At 45.3% G+C, this 16,263-nt stretch overlaps 1 protein-coding gene across 2 annotated transcripts in view; it reads right to left on the reverse strand.

Moving 5' to 3' along the window:
• Positions 1-256: 256 nt before the first annotated feature.
• The window catches only part of SYNE1 (spectrin repeat containing nuclear envelope protein 1), a 346,443-nt gene continuing 330,436 nt past the window's right edge, over positions 257-16,263 (reverse strand). For both annotated transcript variants that reach the window (XM_087817695.1, XM_016211560.2), the window contains 6 exons: positions 13,878-14,078; positions 12,409-12,537; positions 10,842-11,054; positions 9,762-9,854; positions 7,867-7,925; positions 257-582 (listed from right to left, as the gene is read on the reverse strand). In XM_087817695.1, the coding sequence (XP_087673821.1) occupies positions 342-582; positions 7,867-7,925; positions 9,762-9,854; positions 10,842-11,054; positions 12,409-12,537; positions 13,878-14,078 (936 nt within the window). In that variant the 3' untranslated portion in view covers positions 257-341. The remainder of the gene's footprint in view (positions 583-7,866; positions 7,926-9,761; positions 9,855-10,841; positions 11,055-12,408; positions 12,538-13,877; positions 14,079-16,263) is intronic.

The following is a 16,263-nucleotide window of genomic DNA, read 5'->3' on the forward strand; positions in this document are numbered from 1 at the left end:
GTGGCACTGAGCGGTGGCGCTCAGCGAAGGGGGCGCACGGTGGGAAAGGGCCCGATGGCGCCCTGCGTCCCGGGTGTGCACCGAGCGGGCCGGAGGCCAGGCGCCCAGGGGCCCGGAGGCTCTGCATCTCTTTAGTACCGAGGCTCAGGGTTTCAAACAATGCTTCTTCCAGACCTTCTGCCTTTGCTCTCCCTGCCGTGGTCTATCCGCCTCTGAAGCCATGATCCGGACACACGGGCTGCAGCCGCCCCACCCGGGCCCTCCGTTCGCTAGCCCGGGACGCTGTGGGCCGAGCCGTCCTCGCTGCCAGCCCAGCGCGCTGCAGGCGGCGGCCGCCTGGTTCAGAGCGGCGGCGGCCCGTTGGTGTATCTGAGCATGGGGTGGAATGAGCGGGCGAAGTTGTTGGAGAGGGCGCAGCTGTAGTCCTGCTCCGACATGGGTACCAGGCAGGCGAGCCCCACGAGGAGCAGCAGGAGCAGCTGAAGCGGGAGGGCCGCCCGGAGCACTCGGTGCAGGAAAGAGCGGCCCCGCCGGGCGGGCCGAGGCTCAGAAGGGGAGGAATCGGAGCCACCTCTTATGGACCTGAGAGAGGAATCGGCATAAACAACTCAGATATCTCAAACGCCGGGCGGCTGCTGCTTTCAGCCCTCACCTTCCTGGAAGCTAAGGGACCATGCCAAACACAACCCAGCCTGGCGATTAGCTGCCCGCTTCTGCGGTGTGCCCAGGTCATCGCCCCACCACCAAATGAAGAGTTGCTTGGAAACCATACTGATGGAAAATTAACATTTGGTCAGTCAACTAAAGGTAACTAATTGAGTTCAAATTCCATCCCTTAATTTGGTGAAACATTTTCCATCAACAAAGGTAATTGCTCTATACACATTCTACCAGCATAAATTAAGTTGATCCAGGATAATTAAGTTGCAGTACATTTTGGGGTTAAGACTTCCAGGAGCACTATTAGCCAAAATTAGTTGCTGTCAGAATCATATGAAGCATCCGGTCTAGTCCTCCTGGATGTGCCAAACTCCAGGCAGCAAGGAGAACAGCCCCAGTCGTTTTGCACAGACCCATAAAGCTCAATTAATCTGAGAGTGGACCCTGGTTTCATCTTGCACTGAGTCAGCACTGGCCCTGACATTAGCGGGTTCTGACGCCGTACGAACAGGGATGGCCTGGAGTCCGTGTACGGAAGCTGCTGTTGGATGACTCACAGTCTAGGCTGATCCTGTTTTTTATTAGCTGTGACTTTGGGAGACGCACACAATTTTTCTGAGGACGACAGACTGTCATCTTGTAGGGTCCTTCTACTCAAAGTTCTGTTTTCCTGCCTACCTTTGTATCTTCCTTTCTACTAAACTGTGCATTCGAGATTAAGTATGAATTTCAGATTTCATAGGAAGGGCTGCCTGTAATATACTGAACATGGAAGTAGGTTCTGGGTGGGGTGCCACCGTTTTTTTCTGTGTGGGCATCCTTTAATGTTCTGTTTGGTTACTCGTGGAAAAGATGGAAAAGGAAATGTTATTTCCAAGAAGGCATTTTGTACACGCACACATGCACACACACACATCACACCCAGTATCACAGGAGAGGTGTACTGACGAGAAACGTTCCCCCACACCTGGTACAAATTCCCTGATGGTAGCAATGGTAGTGATATCACAGGATATGGCCACTGGAGAAACATGAAGGTGTGAAAAACTGGGTTACTCTGTATGCTTTTCTCCCAAGAAAACACTACGTTTCCAGCTGGACTACTCAAAACTCTCTTACGAAGCCATCAAAGAAATATGGGAGACAGAGAGACTGGTTCTCTGCAAGCCCGCGAGGCAGCATGTACCCCACTGTGTTTTTAGCACATGTAATGAAAAAACCAACAAGTCATGGGTCTAAATTGGGACTGTGTTTCTTTTCTGAAGACTACAACTAACACTGTGTAACGCTGACCAACTCACTGTACCCCTAAGTGCCGACCTCTTACCCCCTATAAGTTAGACTAGGCGGTCTTCTAACCTGAAAGTTCCCTGTTTTATACATTTTACGTCTTCTACTAATTAGTCACCCTAAATAGTCTGCCAACTGAGAGGCCACAAGAGTTCAATCACCATCTAGTGGTCAAATTGATTAACTGCCCTTATGCTAAGACCAAGGAGTTATTCCTAGTGAGCCGAACAGGAAATTTGTATATTTTGTGAAATACAGTATAGAATAAAAGAAACGTGCCACATACCTATTAATGGAAGGGTAAAATAGGAAATTATTGAGTTTTCTAATTTTAAATTATTCATGTAGAGAGTATATAACTCATCTCCTAATTTTGTAGATAAGTCGCTAAGGATTGACGACATTTATTTTTGTAATTACCAGGCGACGTACTAAGCATGTATCTTGGGTTCTTTCACGTAACCCCCAGAATAGTCCTCAGTGTGTTTGTTATCCTCAATCTATAGATGACGACATAAGGAGGCTCAGGGAGGGGGAGTAACTGGTGACTTACAGCTTGCAAGTGGCAGGATTAAGATTTCAACCCTGGGATTTTAACTCTAAGAATCTGGACTCTCTAGAGAGGGTAAGTGACCTGCCCCAAATCCCACAATTAAAGGAAGGCATCTAGCAGGAACTCAGGCTTCCAAAGTCCCTGCCTACCATACTCTCTGAAACATTTTATGTTTGGTGATGTTAATGAAGGTCATCCAGGTTATATTATGTCACAGGTATCTTACATGTATAAGAGAAAAAAATATTTGTATCCTAAAATGTCTGGAAGTGAGTGGATTCTTCACGCTGAAAATAAATGCCTCTGATCATATGGCCTCACAGTATTACACGGCTCATCAAGTTAGTACATAGACAGGAGGGCATTTTGTTTTCAGACAGTTGCACAATCTTGGCCAAGCAACAGAATCTGGTTCGGGCCTTCAGTTTTCTCATTTGCAGGGAAGGATGCATTAATAACCTAAAATCTCTTTGGCTCTGACAGTTCATGATTCAATGGTTTGCCTTCAAGTGTCTTAAGAAGGATGGGATAGTTGCCCGTGAACTCTGGGTTGAATTTTTCTTCAAGATACCTTTCCCTTTCTCTTACAATGTGCCCTGGCAAACAACCCTCCCCACCTGTCACTGGATGAGTTATAACCCAAGCGCAAAAGAGAGCTCCAGGTTTCCTCACTATTCAACATTTAAATAAAACAAGGGAGATTTCTGACTTCTTTTCTTTAGGAGACACGTAAGGACTTTAGTGATGGGTAGATTTATGCATACAGCGGACAAGACGCTCTGACTGACAGAGCTGAATAGCCCCTGCTTGTCAATTATTAGCTTCTTTGAGCAATTAAGCCAAAGATCAAGATCAAAACACAGGGTGTACATTGACAAGTTCACTCCCGAGAACTGGAAAGCTCACCATCTTTTCAATATGGGCTCACAGATTACAGCGTCTGTCGCAGGACATGGCACATTTAACAGCATCAGAGCATTCCTCACTAAACTTTAATTACCACGTGCCAGCTAATGTTGAAGAATGCCTTCCTACGAAGGGATGGGCTGCGAGAGGGACGGAGAGAACACGCAGTCCCTGCTGAGCTCCACGCAGTTGGCTGCTCTTGGAAATGCCCAGTTTACCTCCTGAGAAACTGCCACCCCCTTGGGGCAATAACCAGGGTTTCAACATGCCCAAAGTTTCAAAGCTTCTAGTACCAGCAGGTTAATGATACCAGGGTAAAAGGATACTTTCAGTCTTTATCTACTGACCTAAAATCACCCGTTTCAAGAGTCTTGGGAAATTAGACATGGGGAAGCACAAAGACACTAATCACTCATCGCTCTCCAGTGGCCTTAATGCATCAACAGATGCCAGCTGAGATTGTGTGCAGAAAGCAAAAATTCAATGCGTGGACTTACTCAAGGATATTAATCAATGGAGATAGTCCAGGTAATTCAAAAACATGCTTATTCTCATAAGTAAATACTTATTTTATTATTTTTCTCACTCCCCTCACTCATTCAAATTTCTGGGTAAATTTGAGCAGGAGTTGCTTCCTCTTTTTCCCCAAAACACATACAGTCGTGGACAGAGGATGGTAGGGGAGGATGTCATTCACCACAACACGCCACACCAAGGCAAGCATGACCAAGGGACGAGGGGAGCCCCGCCAGCGTGCAGGGGGAGTCCGACGCATCTCAAAAATGCCGCCCAATGAAGGGAAATAAAACGGGTTAATTTTGTGCACGCATCATTCACACACAAAAGCAGCTCGCAATTCATTCTGTTACTTGTCAGCTGACCCTGGAGAATAGTAATAGGCATTTACTGCGAGGGGTTATCTAGAGAGCCTATGATCTTGTTGCCTACTCTTGTGTGCAGGGTCTTTGCTCCCTGGATACATGGTTTAGAAGACACACGTACCGAGTCTGTTTAAGATGTCAGCCGCCTCTTGTTCCAAAAGGAGCATCCTGCCTAGTCCTAAGCCATCCAGGCAGCCGAGCCCTAGACGGGAGTGGCTAACGAGTGAGAACCCCCCCGGAGGAGGCAGGCCTGGGTGCAAACCGAAATCTTCACGCCTCTCACCCTCTGTGTCCTTGTCTGTAGAACTGGGGCTTTCGCCATGTCACGGGTGTGGTGTGAGGGTTAAATGAGGTAACAGATACATCACACTTTGCATGGTGCTTAGAAAACGTTAGTGCTAAATACACACCAGCACATTATTATTTGTACTATGAAAGCAAGGGGTGCTGACTCACACCCTCCGGGGTCGGCTGGGGTTAACCTTTCTTCCCGGGAGCCGTTCCTCCTTTCCTAGGAGCGCTTTCAAAGATGTGCTCAGTTTCTGGAAGGGCCCGACAGTTCTCGGGGAAACACTGGGGCCGCATGCATCAAATACTATAGAAGGAGCAAATGGGAGCCGTGGCCTATAGCTGTGCTCGGCCCTGCTGGGGGCCTGCCCTACAGGCAACACTGCTTTAGCTGAGGCTGTTTGAATGCTTTGAAAAGTAGATCCCCAGGCTGGAGTCTGGAGGAAAAGACTTTTTACAATTTTTCAGAAGAAACTGAATAGTGTTTTCAGTGAAGCCCTGTTGTACATGCAAAAACCCACTGTGCTGGCTTCATAACATTTGGCCCCGTTGAGCATTTTAAAACGAGGTGTGTTTTCCTCCCTTTCGGTGTTTCAGCCAGTTATTTGCCACATCTCACTCGGTCTTAGTTCTCTGTGTGGAAGGTGCCAGAGACCAAAGGTGCCCTGGGAAATTTTGCATTTCACAATTCTAGGCTTTGGAATGAAGTCATCAATTCACTCCATCCAGACTACCGAGAAATTATTCCTTTGCCCTGCGGGAAATCAGTAAAATGTCCCCATTTGTCAGTTTCAACTGATCGGCAGTAGAGTTTTGAAGAACTTCTGGAGATCAGGTTAGATAATTTCAACTCAAAAGTGGAAGAAAAGTACTAGGTGGACCACCATAAACGTTGCTTCAAAAGCACACTTCCTAAATGTATTTAATCTAAAAAAATAAAGGATAGTTATAATTGTATTCACAGATGTCTTTCAAATGTTTATAATTTTAAGGGATGCTTCTGGTAATTGATTTAGGGAATCTCTTCATTCTGGCACATTGCATGGCAATGGCAGGAACCAACTGTATTAATTTTGTAGGCTGAGGGCCTAAACACAGTAGCATCAACCCATATGTAGGCTTAGAAAATTATGCAAGATATAGAACAGTGACCATAAAATTAAACTGAAATACACAGCAAGCAAGCAACTGATATTATTAATATCTGACTTTAAACAACCAAAAGAATATAGGAACCTCTCCCTTCAAACTAACAACCGGTTTCTTCCACCTCAGCCTCTCTCCTCTCTCGGAAGAAGACATGTCTAACATTTTCCCACTGTAGACTGCTGGGGTCAAGACTCTAAACTGTTTGTGCTTCTGCAATAACCTTTCAAATCTGCTGGACCAGTGCAAGATCAAACACAAGGCGCTCTCAAGTCTCGGTGGAAGGGAACACCGAGATGGCCTGGACTGCGGGTGAAGTTAATTCTTTCCCAGCAGACTCGGCATTTCAATGTCAGGGTTGGGCGCACCCCAAACAGAGGTGCCAAGGAGCTAAGAAGTTCAAGAATGTTCAACCGCAACCTGTCTGGCAAGGTGTTTGATGAAGTTTGCCATTTAGGCAAAGATCGTTTGAATTCTAGGCCCTCTGAGTAGCAAAGTGAACCTTGTGCTGTATGCTCAGAAAGATGTTAATAAACAGAGCCGGGCAGAGCAGAGCTGAAAGGTGCCTTGTGGGTGTCACCGCGAGAATGTGGCTGTCCCAGCCGCAAAGCCCTGCTAGGAGACGCGTTGTAGCACTTGCTGCCTTAAGAAACCATGACTTTGACATTTTCAGAAAACCCTGGCGGCTTCTTGGAATAACTGGGGGGCTAGATTGATGCAATATTTGGAAGCCCACAGGTGGCTGCTATTGGTGCTGCATAATAAATAAGAGCTTTCCTGCTTTTCTTTGCCATCTTCCATGGCTACTGAAGAATTGGTCTCTGGCACCCTAAAAGGAAAGCTGTGGAGATACCCCATAGCTATATGCTCACGGCACATTGGCAATTTAAGTGGGGAAGATGGACCATATAAAACAATGATCTGTCTATAGCACAATTGTTTTTTCTTGTAGGGGCCTAAAAAAAAATCAGAGTCCATCATCAGAGTCCTGCAGAAGCCTATCAACATCTTCATTCATATTTCATTATTGATATTTTGTATGGACCAAAAACCCACCCAAAATTGTCTCCAAACCAAACCAAAAGGAAATAAAAAAATGAAAAAACATAGTAAAGGGAGGGTTAAACCCAGAAAGCACATCAAAATACATCCCATATCACTTCACCCGAGTGGGAACGACCGAAGGAAGCAGCCAGTCTCCTCGGCACAGAGCTGGAAAACCATGACTATTACTCAGAGGTTGTCTAGGGTCATCCACTTCACCCCCACCCTGCTTCCTGAGCTGTGATCCCAGCTCAGTGGTGATAAGTTTCCAGGGGGGCAAACTACTCTAACAGTGAAATGCTTGGGGCAGGTATGGAAAGTCAGATCCGAGGACAGTGTTTTCGTGTTTGGATGGCTGTTGTGGGAAGCAGGCACTGGTTAGTGAGAGGGCGAGGAGCACAGACACCACACCAGCAACAAAGCAGGCAAAGCACCGCTAACTGCAGAAACGGACCGTGGGGAGCGGGTGTGAAGCACGGAGCGGCGGCGAGGCTCTCGGCTGGTGCCTGCCCTCAGCCCGGAGGGAGGGCCGCCGAGGGTCAGCGGGGAGTGACCGAGTGCCGGCCAGAGAGGGACAGGGGGGCAGCAGGAGGGAGAAGGCGCTTAGAGACTGTAATAGTACCCAACTCGGACCTGCAATTTGGAGACTCCCAAACCCACAATCTGGATAAAACATGAACATAAAATAAAAAGCTGGGGGTGTTAGTAGATTTTATTCAGATCTGTGGGTTCCGGGAATGGTAAAATAATTCACTGATCGATTACCTGTCTTACTGTAAAACCTAGAAGTAGAGAGGGCTATGAAAGTCTGCCACGGCTCGAACAGCAGCTATGGCATCAGACGTACGAAACCCGAGGAGCACACGGAGCACGGGTGAGAGGCACCCGATGGCCTCGCAGCGTGGATCCAAATGCGGGCGGGCCACAGAGCTCACGCTCGGGGATCCGCTGGCGCTTTGCACTGAGAAAAGTCTCTCCCAATTTATCCTAATAAATTCCTCAGCTACCTCAGGCACACCCAAGACAGGCCTACCGGAACCATGGGCAATCCTCCTCGTGCGGCTCTAGAACAGTGTGGAGACCATGAGGATAAGGTACCTGCTATGTGGGCTGCTGACAGAGGGTCCAGGCTGTGAGAGACTACATTTGCCTCGTGGCTGTTTGCAATGAACAGGGGGTAAAGAAAGAAGAATGTTCAGTCCAGGCAAATAAAGACAAGCTACTGATGAAAATTAAACTAAACATGCGGCAAAGGCAAAATAAATTGAACGAGATGATCAGTACCCATGATTAAGGAAACTGGCTTTTCTTTTGCAGAGAAAAGTGAAATAAATTCACAACTATGTTATTAGTCATCGAAGGGACATACATTGTGGTTTGGAAGTCCGCACCACAGTGGGTATATTTCTCCCCACTTTTCATGGTAGAAACTAAAGCGACTGCATGCTAGCCAACTATTTCTGTATATTTACTCACAATAAAAATAAAGTTCGGCCCTGGCCAGTGTGGCTCAGTTGGTTGGGCGTTGTTCTGTGCACCAAAAAGGTCACCACCGGTTTGGTTCCCAGTCAGGGCACATGCCCGGGTTGTGGGCTCGATCCCCAGTAGGGGGCATGTGGGAGGCAGCCGATTGATGTTCTGCTCTCACAGCCATGTTTCTACCTCTCTCCCTTTCTCTCTCTCTAAAAATCAATAAAAATATATTTTAAAATAAATAAACAAAGTTCAACCCTGGCCCACTGTGGCTCAATTGGTTGGGTAGCGTCCCATACACCAGAAGGTTGCTGGTTCAATTCCTGATCAGGGTACATGCCTGAGTTGCAGGCTCGATCTCCAGAACCGGGTGTGCGGGAGGCAGCCGACTGATGTTCTGCTCTCACATCGATGTTTCTCTTTCTCTCTCCCTTCCTCTCTCTAAAAATCGATAAAAATATTTAAGAAAAATAAAAATAAAGTTCACTATCCTGTGCCTCACCACATTTTTTTCCTATATTCTAGAAAACCAAAACAATACTAAAATTCTTCATAGATAAAAAATAATAACAATGGTAATATGAAATTGTTCCTTATAGAGTGATGAAGACCCAACAAGTTAGATACTCAAGTTAAATAAAAGCTAAAATTTGAATAGAAAAGCCAGTATTCCTTCACATTCTTAAACTAGCATCTATAGGAAACTAGTGAATGTAGTAAAACAACAATCCTAAAAAAAGGTCATAACATTTATCAGCATAGAACTTAAGTGTTTATCACACAAAAAAAATCACAAATGAAATCAATACTTCTAAAAACTAAGGGAAATGGAGTGATAATAAAAATGAATATAATCGTAAAGCAGGACAAAAAAATAACAAAACAAAAACAAGCTTCTAATTACACAGAGAAATCAAGGTATACAGGGTAGCGGGGGCCGGATTTGCTTTTGTGTGACAGTGAGGCAGCCCCCACGGGCGTTGTCGGTGAGTCACCTTAAGCTTCGGCCATTTGGGGGGCTGCACAGTTGCTGAAAACCTTCAGGACCACTCAGGACCTTCTTAGCTTGAGAGTCAACAGATCCTCCACTTATCTTATAAATTCAATGGCCTCAGGGACACTTTGTCCACCTCTGGCTGAGGCACCCTTTTCAGTGGAGCCAATATTTTAGGTGGACGATGGCTGTGGTGGCCTGAAGGGAAGAGCCACCAAAGGCACCAGGGGGCATCATTCTAGAGATGGCCCTTGGAGCAAGAAAAAGAATTTGCCTCCCTGCAAACCAACCACACGTTGAGCCCTGATCCTTTTGAAAAACAGAACCGCTCTTTTCCGTTCCTGAGCGCGGGTGGCGAGGGCACGTGGCAGGGGAGGAAACAGCGCTTCACTCTGTCGCTGTGTGACAACCTCTTCTGCACGGGGACTCCTGCTTTGTGGGGGGAGAGCCTGCAGACCCTGGCAGGTACAGATACTGTCTCGCCCTAGTGTCCCCTCCCACGGGCCAACGACCAGTGGAAAGTTACCGTTCTCTGTCTGTTTGGGGTGCTTGTTCCCGACGCAGGACTCACAGATCCCGAGGTGTCCAGTTCGTCAGCAGACGACCAGGAAGACAAATCCTAGGTAGGAAATAGATTCTTTTGATGACTCCGCGTCCCAGAGCCACGATGGCTCTGCAACATACAATGTATTTCCCACCGCATCCCCACCCGTCCTCCATAAAGGTCAAGCCATTCATTCCTTGGGGGAAAGAAGATGGAACCTAATTCTTCTAGTGTATTGGGGTTTCCTGGCTGTTTGCCCTTTTTGGAAAATACAGCGACAGGCGTGCTATCACCGTGTCGCTCGTAGCTTTATTATTTCTCAGTGATGGGGCTGTGAGGGAGTCGAAGTGGTGGAGGTGAAGGGATGTGCCTTAGAGCTGCGGGCAGCTCAGGCCAGAGAGACACCAATTCGTCTGAGTTAGAAACGAGAGTCACCCAGGAGCCTTTTAGCATCAGAGAAACCGTGCTGTTTCCAGCAGCTGTGGCTTGCAGTAGATTGTTCCTTGACATTCTTAAAGGAAGGCAGAGTGTTTGTGGGCTCATAACAGTGTTTCACAACTGAATGACGTTTTTCCAAGCATCTCTGTGCCGCAAATCCACTTCCCCAAGCGAACACTACCACCGCGATGCAGCAGGTTGCAGGGAAAAAGCAAAATAACTGAGCAGAGGGCATTTTCCATGAACCGACTGCTGATCATGTCAGGAGAATGCAACTTCTAGGTTGAATCGTACATAATGTCCGGTTGTGATTGATCCTAGCTATGCTACGGAAAACACGTGGCCTCTTAAACAGGGTAAAATAGAATGCCACCATAGTGATGGCATAAGGTTAGCAGGAACAATTACAGGTGGTCTCTTGGATGCAACAGAATCAAAAGCAGTGTTCTATTATAAAAGTCTATGAGTCCCTTTCTTGTTTTGAGACTGGGCTTACAGGGCCTGTGACAGAGAGTGGGCACTCTGACAAGCACCACCTTCAACGACTTTCTAAAACGGGTAACGACGGTGCCTCCTTGGTGCCCTGTAAGAGATGCTACACAATGCCACTTGCTTAGAGCTCACCTGCTGACTGCTTGACATGTCCAATAACTTCTCCAGCTCCTTGATGTGACGGCTGACCTCCTTCAAGAGCAGTTTGAGCCGATTTCCAATCACATGGACTTTTTCTTTGGCTTCTAAACAGTCTGTGCCTTCAGCATTCACCAACAGCTGGCCAGACATGTCTTGCAGTGAGGCCACTCTGAGTTGGGATTCCAGTAGCTCATGCCTTATTTGCTAGGTATATGATAAGAGATATTTTCCTAAGAATTTCTGATAATTGGAGAAAGTCTCTAAAGCACAGAATGACATCACTTTAACTTGCTTAGCAATTACACTTGAGCATTGGAACGCTGTGCTCACACAAGGAAGGAGACAGCTGCCCATGGCATTCGAGAATCAGGGAAGGGACCTGTGCTCTAATCTTGCCTCTGGCCAAAATTAAGACCCTGAACCTTTCTGATGTGAGTTTTCTCCTTTGGTAAAATGATGATACTATTTCCTGCCTGGTCCACAGTAAGTACTCTTAGAAGGCTCAAGTTGGTAAATATATGTTAAAGTATTTAAAATAGAAAGTATTATGCAAATGAGACATAAGACATTCTTTTAAACTGAAGAATAAAACGTTACCATAAAGATAGCAAACCTCAAGTATGCCTAGGTACACTCCGATATCTGCTCAAGATTTTTTAAAAAGATCTGTGGGTGATTCATCATTGACAATTTAAAGCCTGAGGTCAAAGGTCTGGTGAAAATGCAGTCGCAGAGCTATTTCCTCTCGGACTCTAAGGCCTTTATGGCACTGAATTAAAAGCTACCAATTCTGCTGGTTAGGTTAGTGTTAAATGTTAAGAAATAACATTTTAAAAATACAGGAGGCTACAAAATTCAAGTAATTTTCTCCTAATGGAATGCAAATCTGCTTCTTTATCGCCTATAAAGTCACTTAAGTACACTGTACATTATATTGTCCACAGTTCTTTGTATGATAAGCTACACAGAAATCCTGCAAGTTTCCTTTTGAATTTAGTGCTAGAAAAAGTTTCTCACTCCTTGAGAGCTGATATGCTTTCTTTTTGTCAGATAACAAAAATAAGTGAACTCATCACATTTCCCTTTTTGTCTTAACTTTCAGAAAAATGGATGTTAAGGTTAATGTTGAATTTGGTTCACTTCATTCCTCTTAAGAAGCCTTTAATGCTCTCTATTTTAACAGTTGTAATAATGTCCTTCTATTATAAACCACCTGATATACTTTTGGGACACAGTATAGGTAGCAAACACAGTTTAAATTAAAAATAAGCGTAATTCACCAAAGACCTGCTTTAATAAAAACGAGTTAATTAGGTTAAAGCAGCTAGGATTTCTACAACTGAGCCATGACTTTAGAACCAGATTCTAAAGCTAGTCAATGTCATATTCTATGCATGTTCATGTTACGAAAACTGGAAACCATAAGAAGTAAAGTAAAATTAACTTAGAGACTGTAACTTAAAAGGTAAAAAAATATAACCACCTACATTCTTTTTCTGCAAATACAAGGGGTGGCTGCTAAGAACAACGAGAGGCTGCCGGAGCTCACACATCTTACCGTGAGCTGCTTGTGATGGTCCTGAAGAACCTCCGCTGCGAGGTGAGCATCGATGGGAACCATTTCATCCTTTCTTCTGTCGATGTTCTCCAGCATGAGAAGCAAGCCATGACTCATCTCGTGAAAATCCTGGGGGGATACAGAGCATGAACTCATCTGGAATAACGCAGTTTTCTATCCCTCACTGATTACATTTCTAATCTCTACAAATGCAACTACTGGGAAAGACGCATTAGTTTTAAGATCTCAGACACAACTCCTTTTGTGCTGTTGTAATTATCTGAGCTCATATTTTTACCAAAAACATCTAACTTGTTACTTGAGAGAAAATCCAGACATAAGGAAAACTGGTTCATAATACAAAATATGAGAGAAATTTCTAGGGTTATTATATAGTTTGGAAGGAAGCAACTTGTCCCCCTCTCTTCTCTCTGCATTCAAATCTTCCCATCTTGTAAGGCCTAAATCCAATCCCATATGTCATCCATCTATCCATCCATCCATCCATCCATCCATCCATCCATCCATCCATCCATCCATCCATCCACTGTATAGTTCCTGAAGAGCTTCTATGTGGAACGCACTGTACTAGGAATGGGTGCTGGGTTGAAACAACAGCTTGGGTACCTGCTTTCAAGGATCAGGTACTCTTGGGGCACACATAAACCTGGGAAGCAGGCTTCCCATCCTGAAAGGGCTTCCCTTCATGCTCAGAATACAATCTGAACTCCTGGCCAGGTCCTCCAAGTCCCTGCATGGTTTCATTCCTGACCATCTTCCTGATGTCTCTTATCACTCCCTGCCTCTGCCTGCATTCTGATCACACTGGCCTCTTTTCTGTCCTTAGAGACACTGGCCCTTTCTATTTGTTCTATTTCCCTTCATGAAAATGTCCTTCCATCCGCAGCTCAAAGATCCTGAGAACTTCCCTGATCAGCCTCCCAAAGTAGTTTTTCTTAATTACTCTTATCAGCATCTATAAGTATCTTGGTTAACCATTTAACTGCATTTTTTACTGTCTGTTTTCCCCAACAAAAGGAGAGGCTGTGCACTGTCAGACAGAGGAACTCGGCCAGTGTGGTATGAATGAACAAGTGTTTGTAATGCTCGCTTTGATGTTCAGGGACTGTCTTCCTATGTGCTCAGTAAATACCTATTGAATGAATGAATGAAATAAATGAATGAAATAAATGAATGAGTGGAAGGAGTGATGGGGGCTGAGATGAACTTGTGGGAATAGTCCATCTCTCGTTAGCTGGACAGAAGATGGGGCCTCGCTGCTTTGAACTGCTGTTCACATGTACAAATTCTCCAGTCAAATAAAAAGTTTGGGCACAAAGTCACCACATTCAAATACTGACTCTGGGGAGCAACTGCATGCCCCTAGCGACCTTGATAAGTCAAGTCAGAGGCTCAGCACCGCTGGGAATGTGTGACTCTGGAGCATGGTCTGCCCAAAGCCCACGGACCTGGCACTGCATCAGAGCGTCCTGGAGCAGGCCCCGCCACTCCTCCAGCAGCGCGCACACCCGGTCCCAGCGCGCGTTCATCCGGCACAGGCGGTCCTGCAGGTCCCGGCTCTCCTCACTGCCGGTCTGGGTGAACTCGGAGCTGCACAGGTTGATGGACAGGATGATGGCTTTGCGGTGGTCCACGGCCTTCTGCAGCTCCTGGAAAGGGGAAGAAAGAAAGAGGGAAAATAATGATAAAAGCATTAAAAAAATAGTCTAAGATCTTTGGAAATGCTTCACCCAAATAAAAAGAGCCATTGATTAAAACTGGCTGAAAAGGATGGCTAGATAAGATACAGCGAGTTCACACTGCTGAGGACCACGCTGCAGTTAAAGAAATGGAGGAGATGTGCAATGACAACATGAATAGATATCAATAAAAAACAGTGTAGAGGGAAAGAGTCAGAAACTGAGTGGTATGTGCAGCGCAATTGCATTTATGTAATTTAAGATACATGCACACACACACAAATCTACTTGTTTCTGAGTACATGGGAACAAAGAATACGCATTAAATATTTCAGAATGGTTGCCATGGATTTGAGAAATGAGGACTGAAGACAGTGGCGGGGTAAAGGATACATAAATAAAATTAAGAGGAACTTTGCAGGAAGCAACCATGACCCTGTGCAATGAAATAAGGAGTATGATTAACTTAACCCCGGGCACGGGATTTCAGCAACGAAACAAAATTGGCCTCCAATAGTTCTGAGCAACAGAAAATGCACTTTTTGTTCTAGTGTGAGAGCCCCATTTCAACAGACCAATGGCGCTTAAAGTTCTGTGCACGGGAATGAAATGGGAAGCTTGACGAGAAAGCAGATTCCCAGGCCCTGGCCACCAGCTGGTCTGACTCCATAGGCACAGATATTGGCCCCCAGGCTGAGGACCCTGCACATGTCACTGGCCACCTTCTTGTGATGGTTAAAAGAATGAGTTGGGTATTTCATCAGCTAACCAATTTAATTTGATTATATACACACACACATGCACGCACCACCCCCCAGGTATTTTTTACTTTATGTATCTTTTAAAAATCTAGAACTAATTTGCAGGAACTTGAGCACATGATTATGTATTAAGAATTGAAGAGTGGGGTACTGTTTAAACATCACAGATCAAGTTAGGGTGAATGACCCTGCAAATCACATCCACCCAGGCTACGTTTTCTTACCATTTCTCACTTTTCTGTGATGTTTCCGGCTTGTCTTAATTTTTCAATTTTCAATAGATTCCTAACATACTGAATATAGATTCAACCGCAGAAAGAATATATGATATTGTGGAAAGACACCTGGTTATTCCACAGATCTACCCTCAGAAAACAGCTAAGATTGTGAGGAGGGGTGCAGGGGAGGGTAGTTTGTGGGTTTTTTGGTCATGCAGGCTGACTGTTAAGGTCTCACTTCCGCACCCTAATCTCACCTAGGTCTCAGACTCTGGCCAGCATTTGCTTCATCACCTCTATAAGGAATTTGGGTTTAACCCAGCACTGCCTTATATTTTCCTGGAGAGAAACTAAAGGAATTTAAGGACTCTAGAGAAAACTGCATCTCTCATCTGACACTTCATCCTGAACTCGATGGGGCTGGTGCAGAGGCTTCCCTACAAGACGATGTTTGAACATCTGTGGGGAAGACTCACTTCTCTGTTTGAAAATTTAAAACACAACCATCACCAAAGCAAGCCACAGAAACATTACCCCCCAATTAATAGCAAATGCTGAAACCAGAGACGCACAAAAGCAGCACACTTGATCCTTGAGCCCGGAGAGCCCGGGTAGCTCCGTTCTGAGGATGAGCACACCTGCTATTTTCCAAACAAAATGCAGAGTCAAAAGAGCTATTAAGGAGGCGCTGAGCTCTCAATCCACAGTCTGCTTACAAGGGTCTGCTTGTATTAATGCATTTCAATAGCTGGGTTGAGGAGGATTTCTAAGATCTAGAGATGGGGTGAAAGGAAGTTATGTGTTCTACACCATACAGGAAATATCAGGTGTTTTCTCACAATGACTCCAGTTTTGTCTTGTTTAATTGACTATTCGGAAAATTGCTTCTGCCACTCCCATAGCCTGTTTCAGATGTCCTGCTGATTCCGGAATATCAAATGAGTTTGGAGAGGATTCATCTCCAGCTCTAGATAAAGACTTGTAGGACCCTGCTAGTAAGTGTCTCGATTTCCTGTAGAAGAACTGAAATAGGTCCTAGAGGTACCTGGGTGGTATATAAAATTTTAATTGATTATTTAAAAATACCCACTCGTGAAGTCATACACGATTGTTTACACGGGAGCTACTTCTACAACGTGGTCCATCTTCCTGCCCTTCCCACCCTTCTCTATAAAC

The sequence above is a fragment of the Miniopterus natalensis genome, chromosome 5 (genome assembly GCF_054644295.1).
Source record: "Miniopterus natalensis isolate mMinNat1 chromosome 5, mMinNat1.hap1, whole genome shotgun sequence".
Lineage (NCBI taxonomy): Eukaryota > Metazoa > Chordata > Mammalia > Chiroptera > Miniopteridae > Miniopterus > Miniopterus natalensis.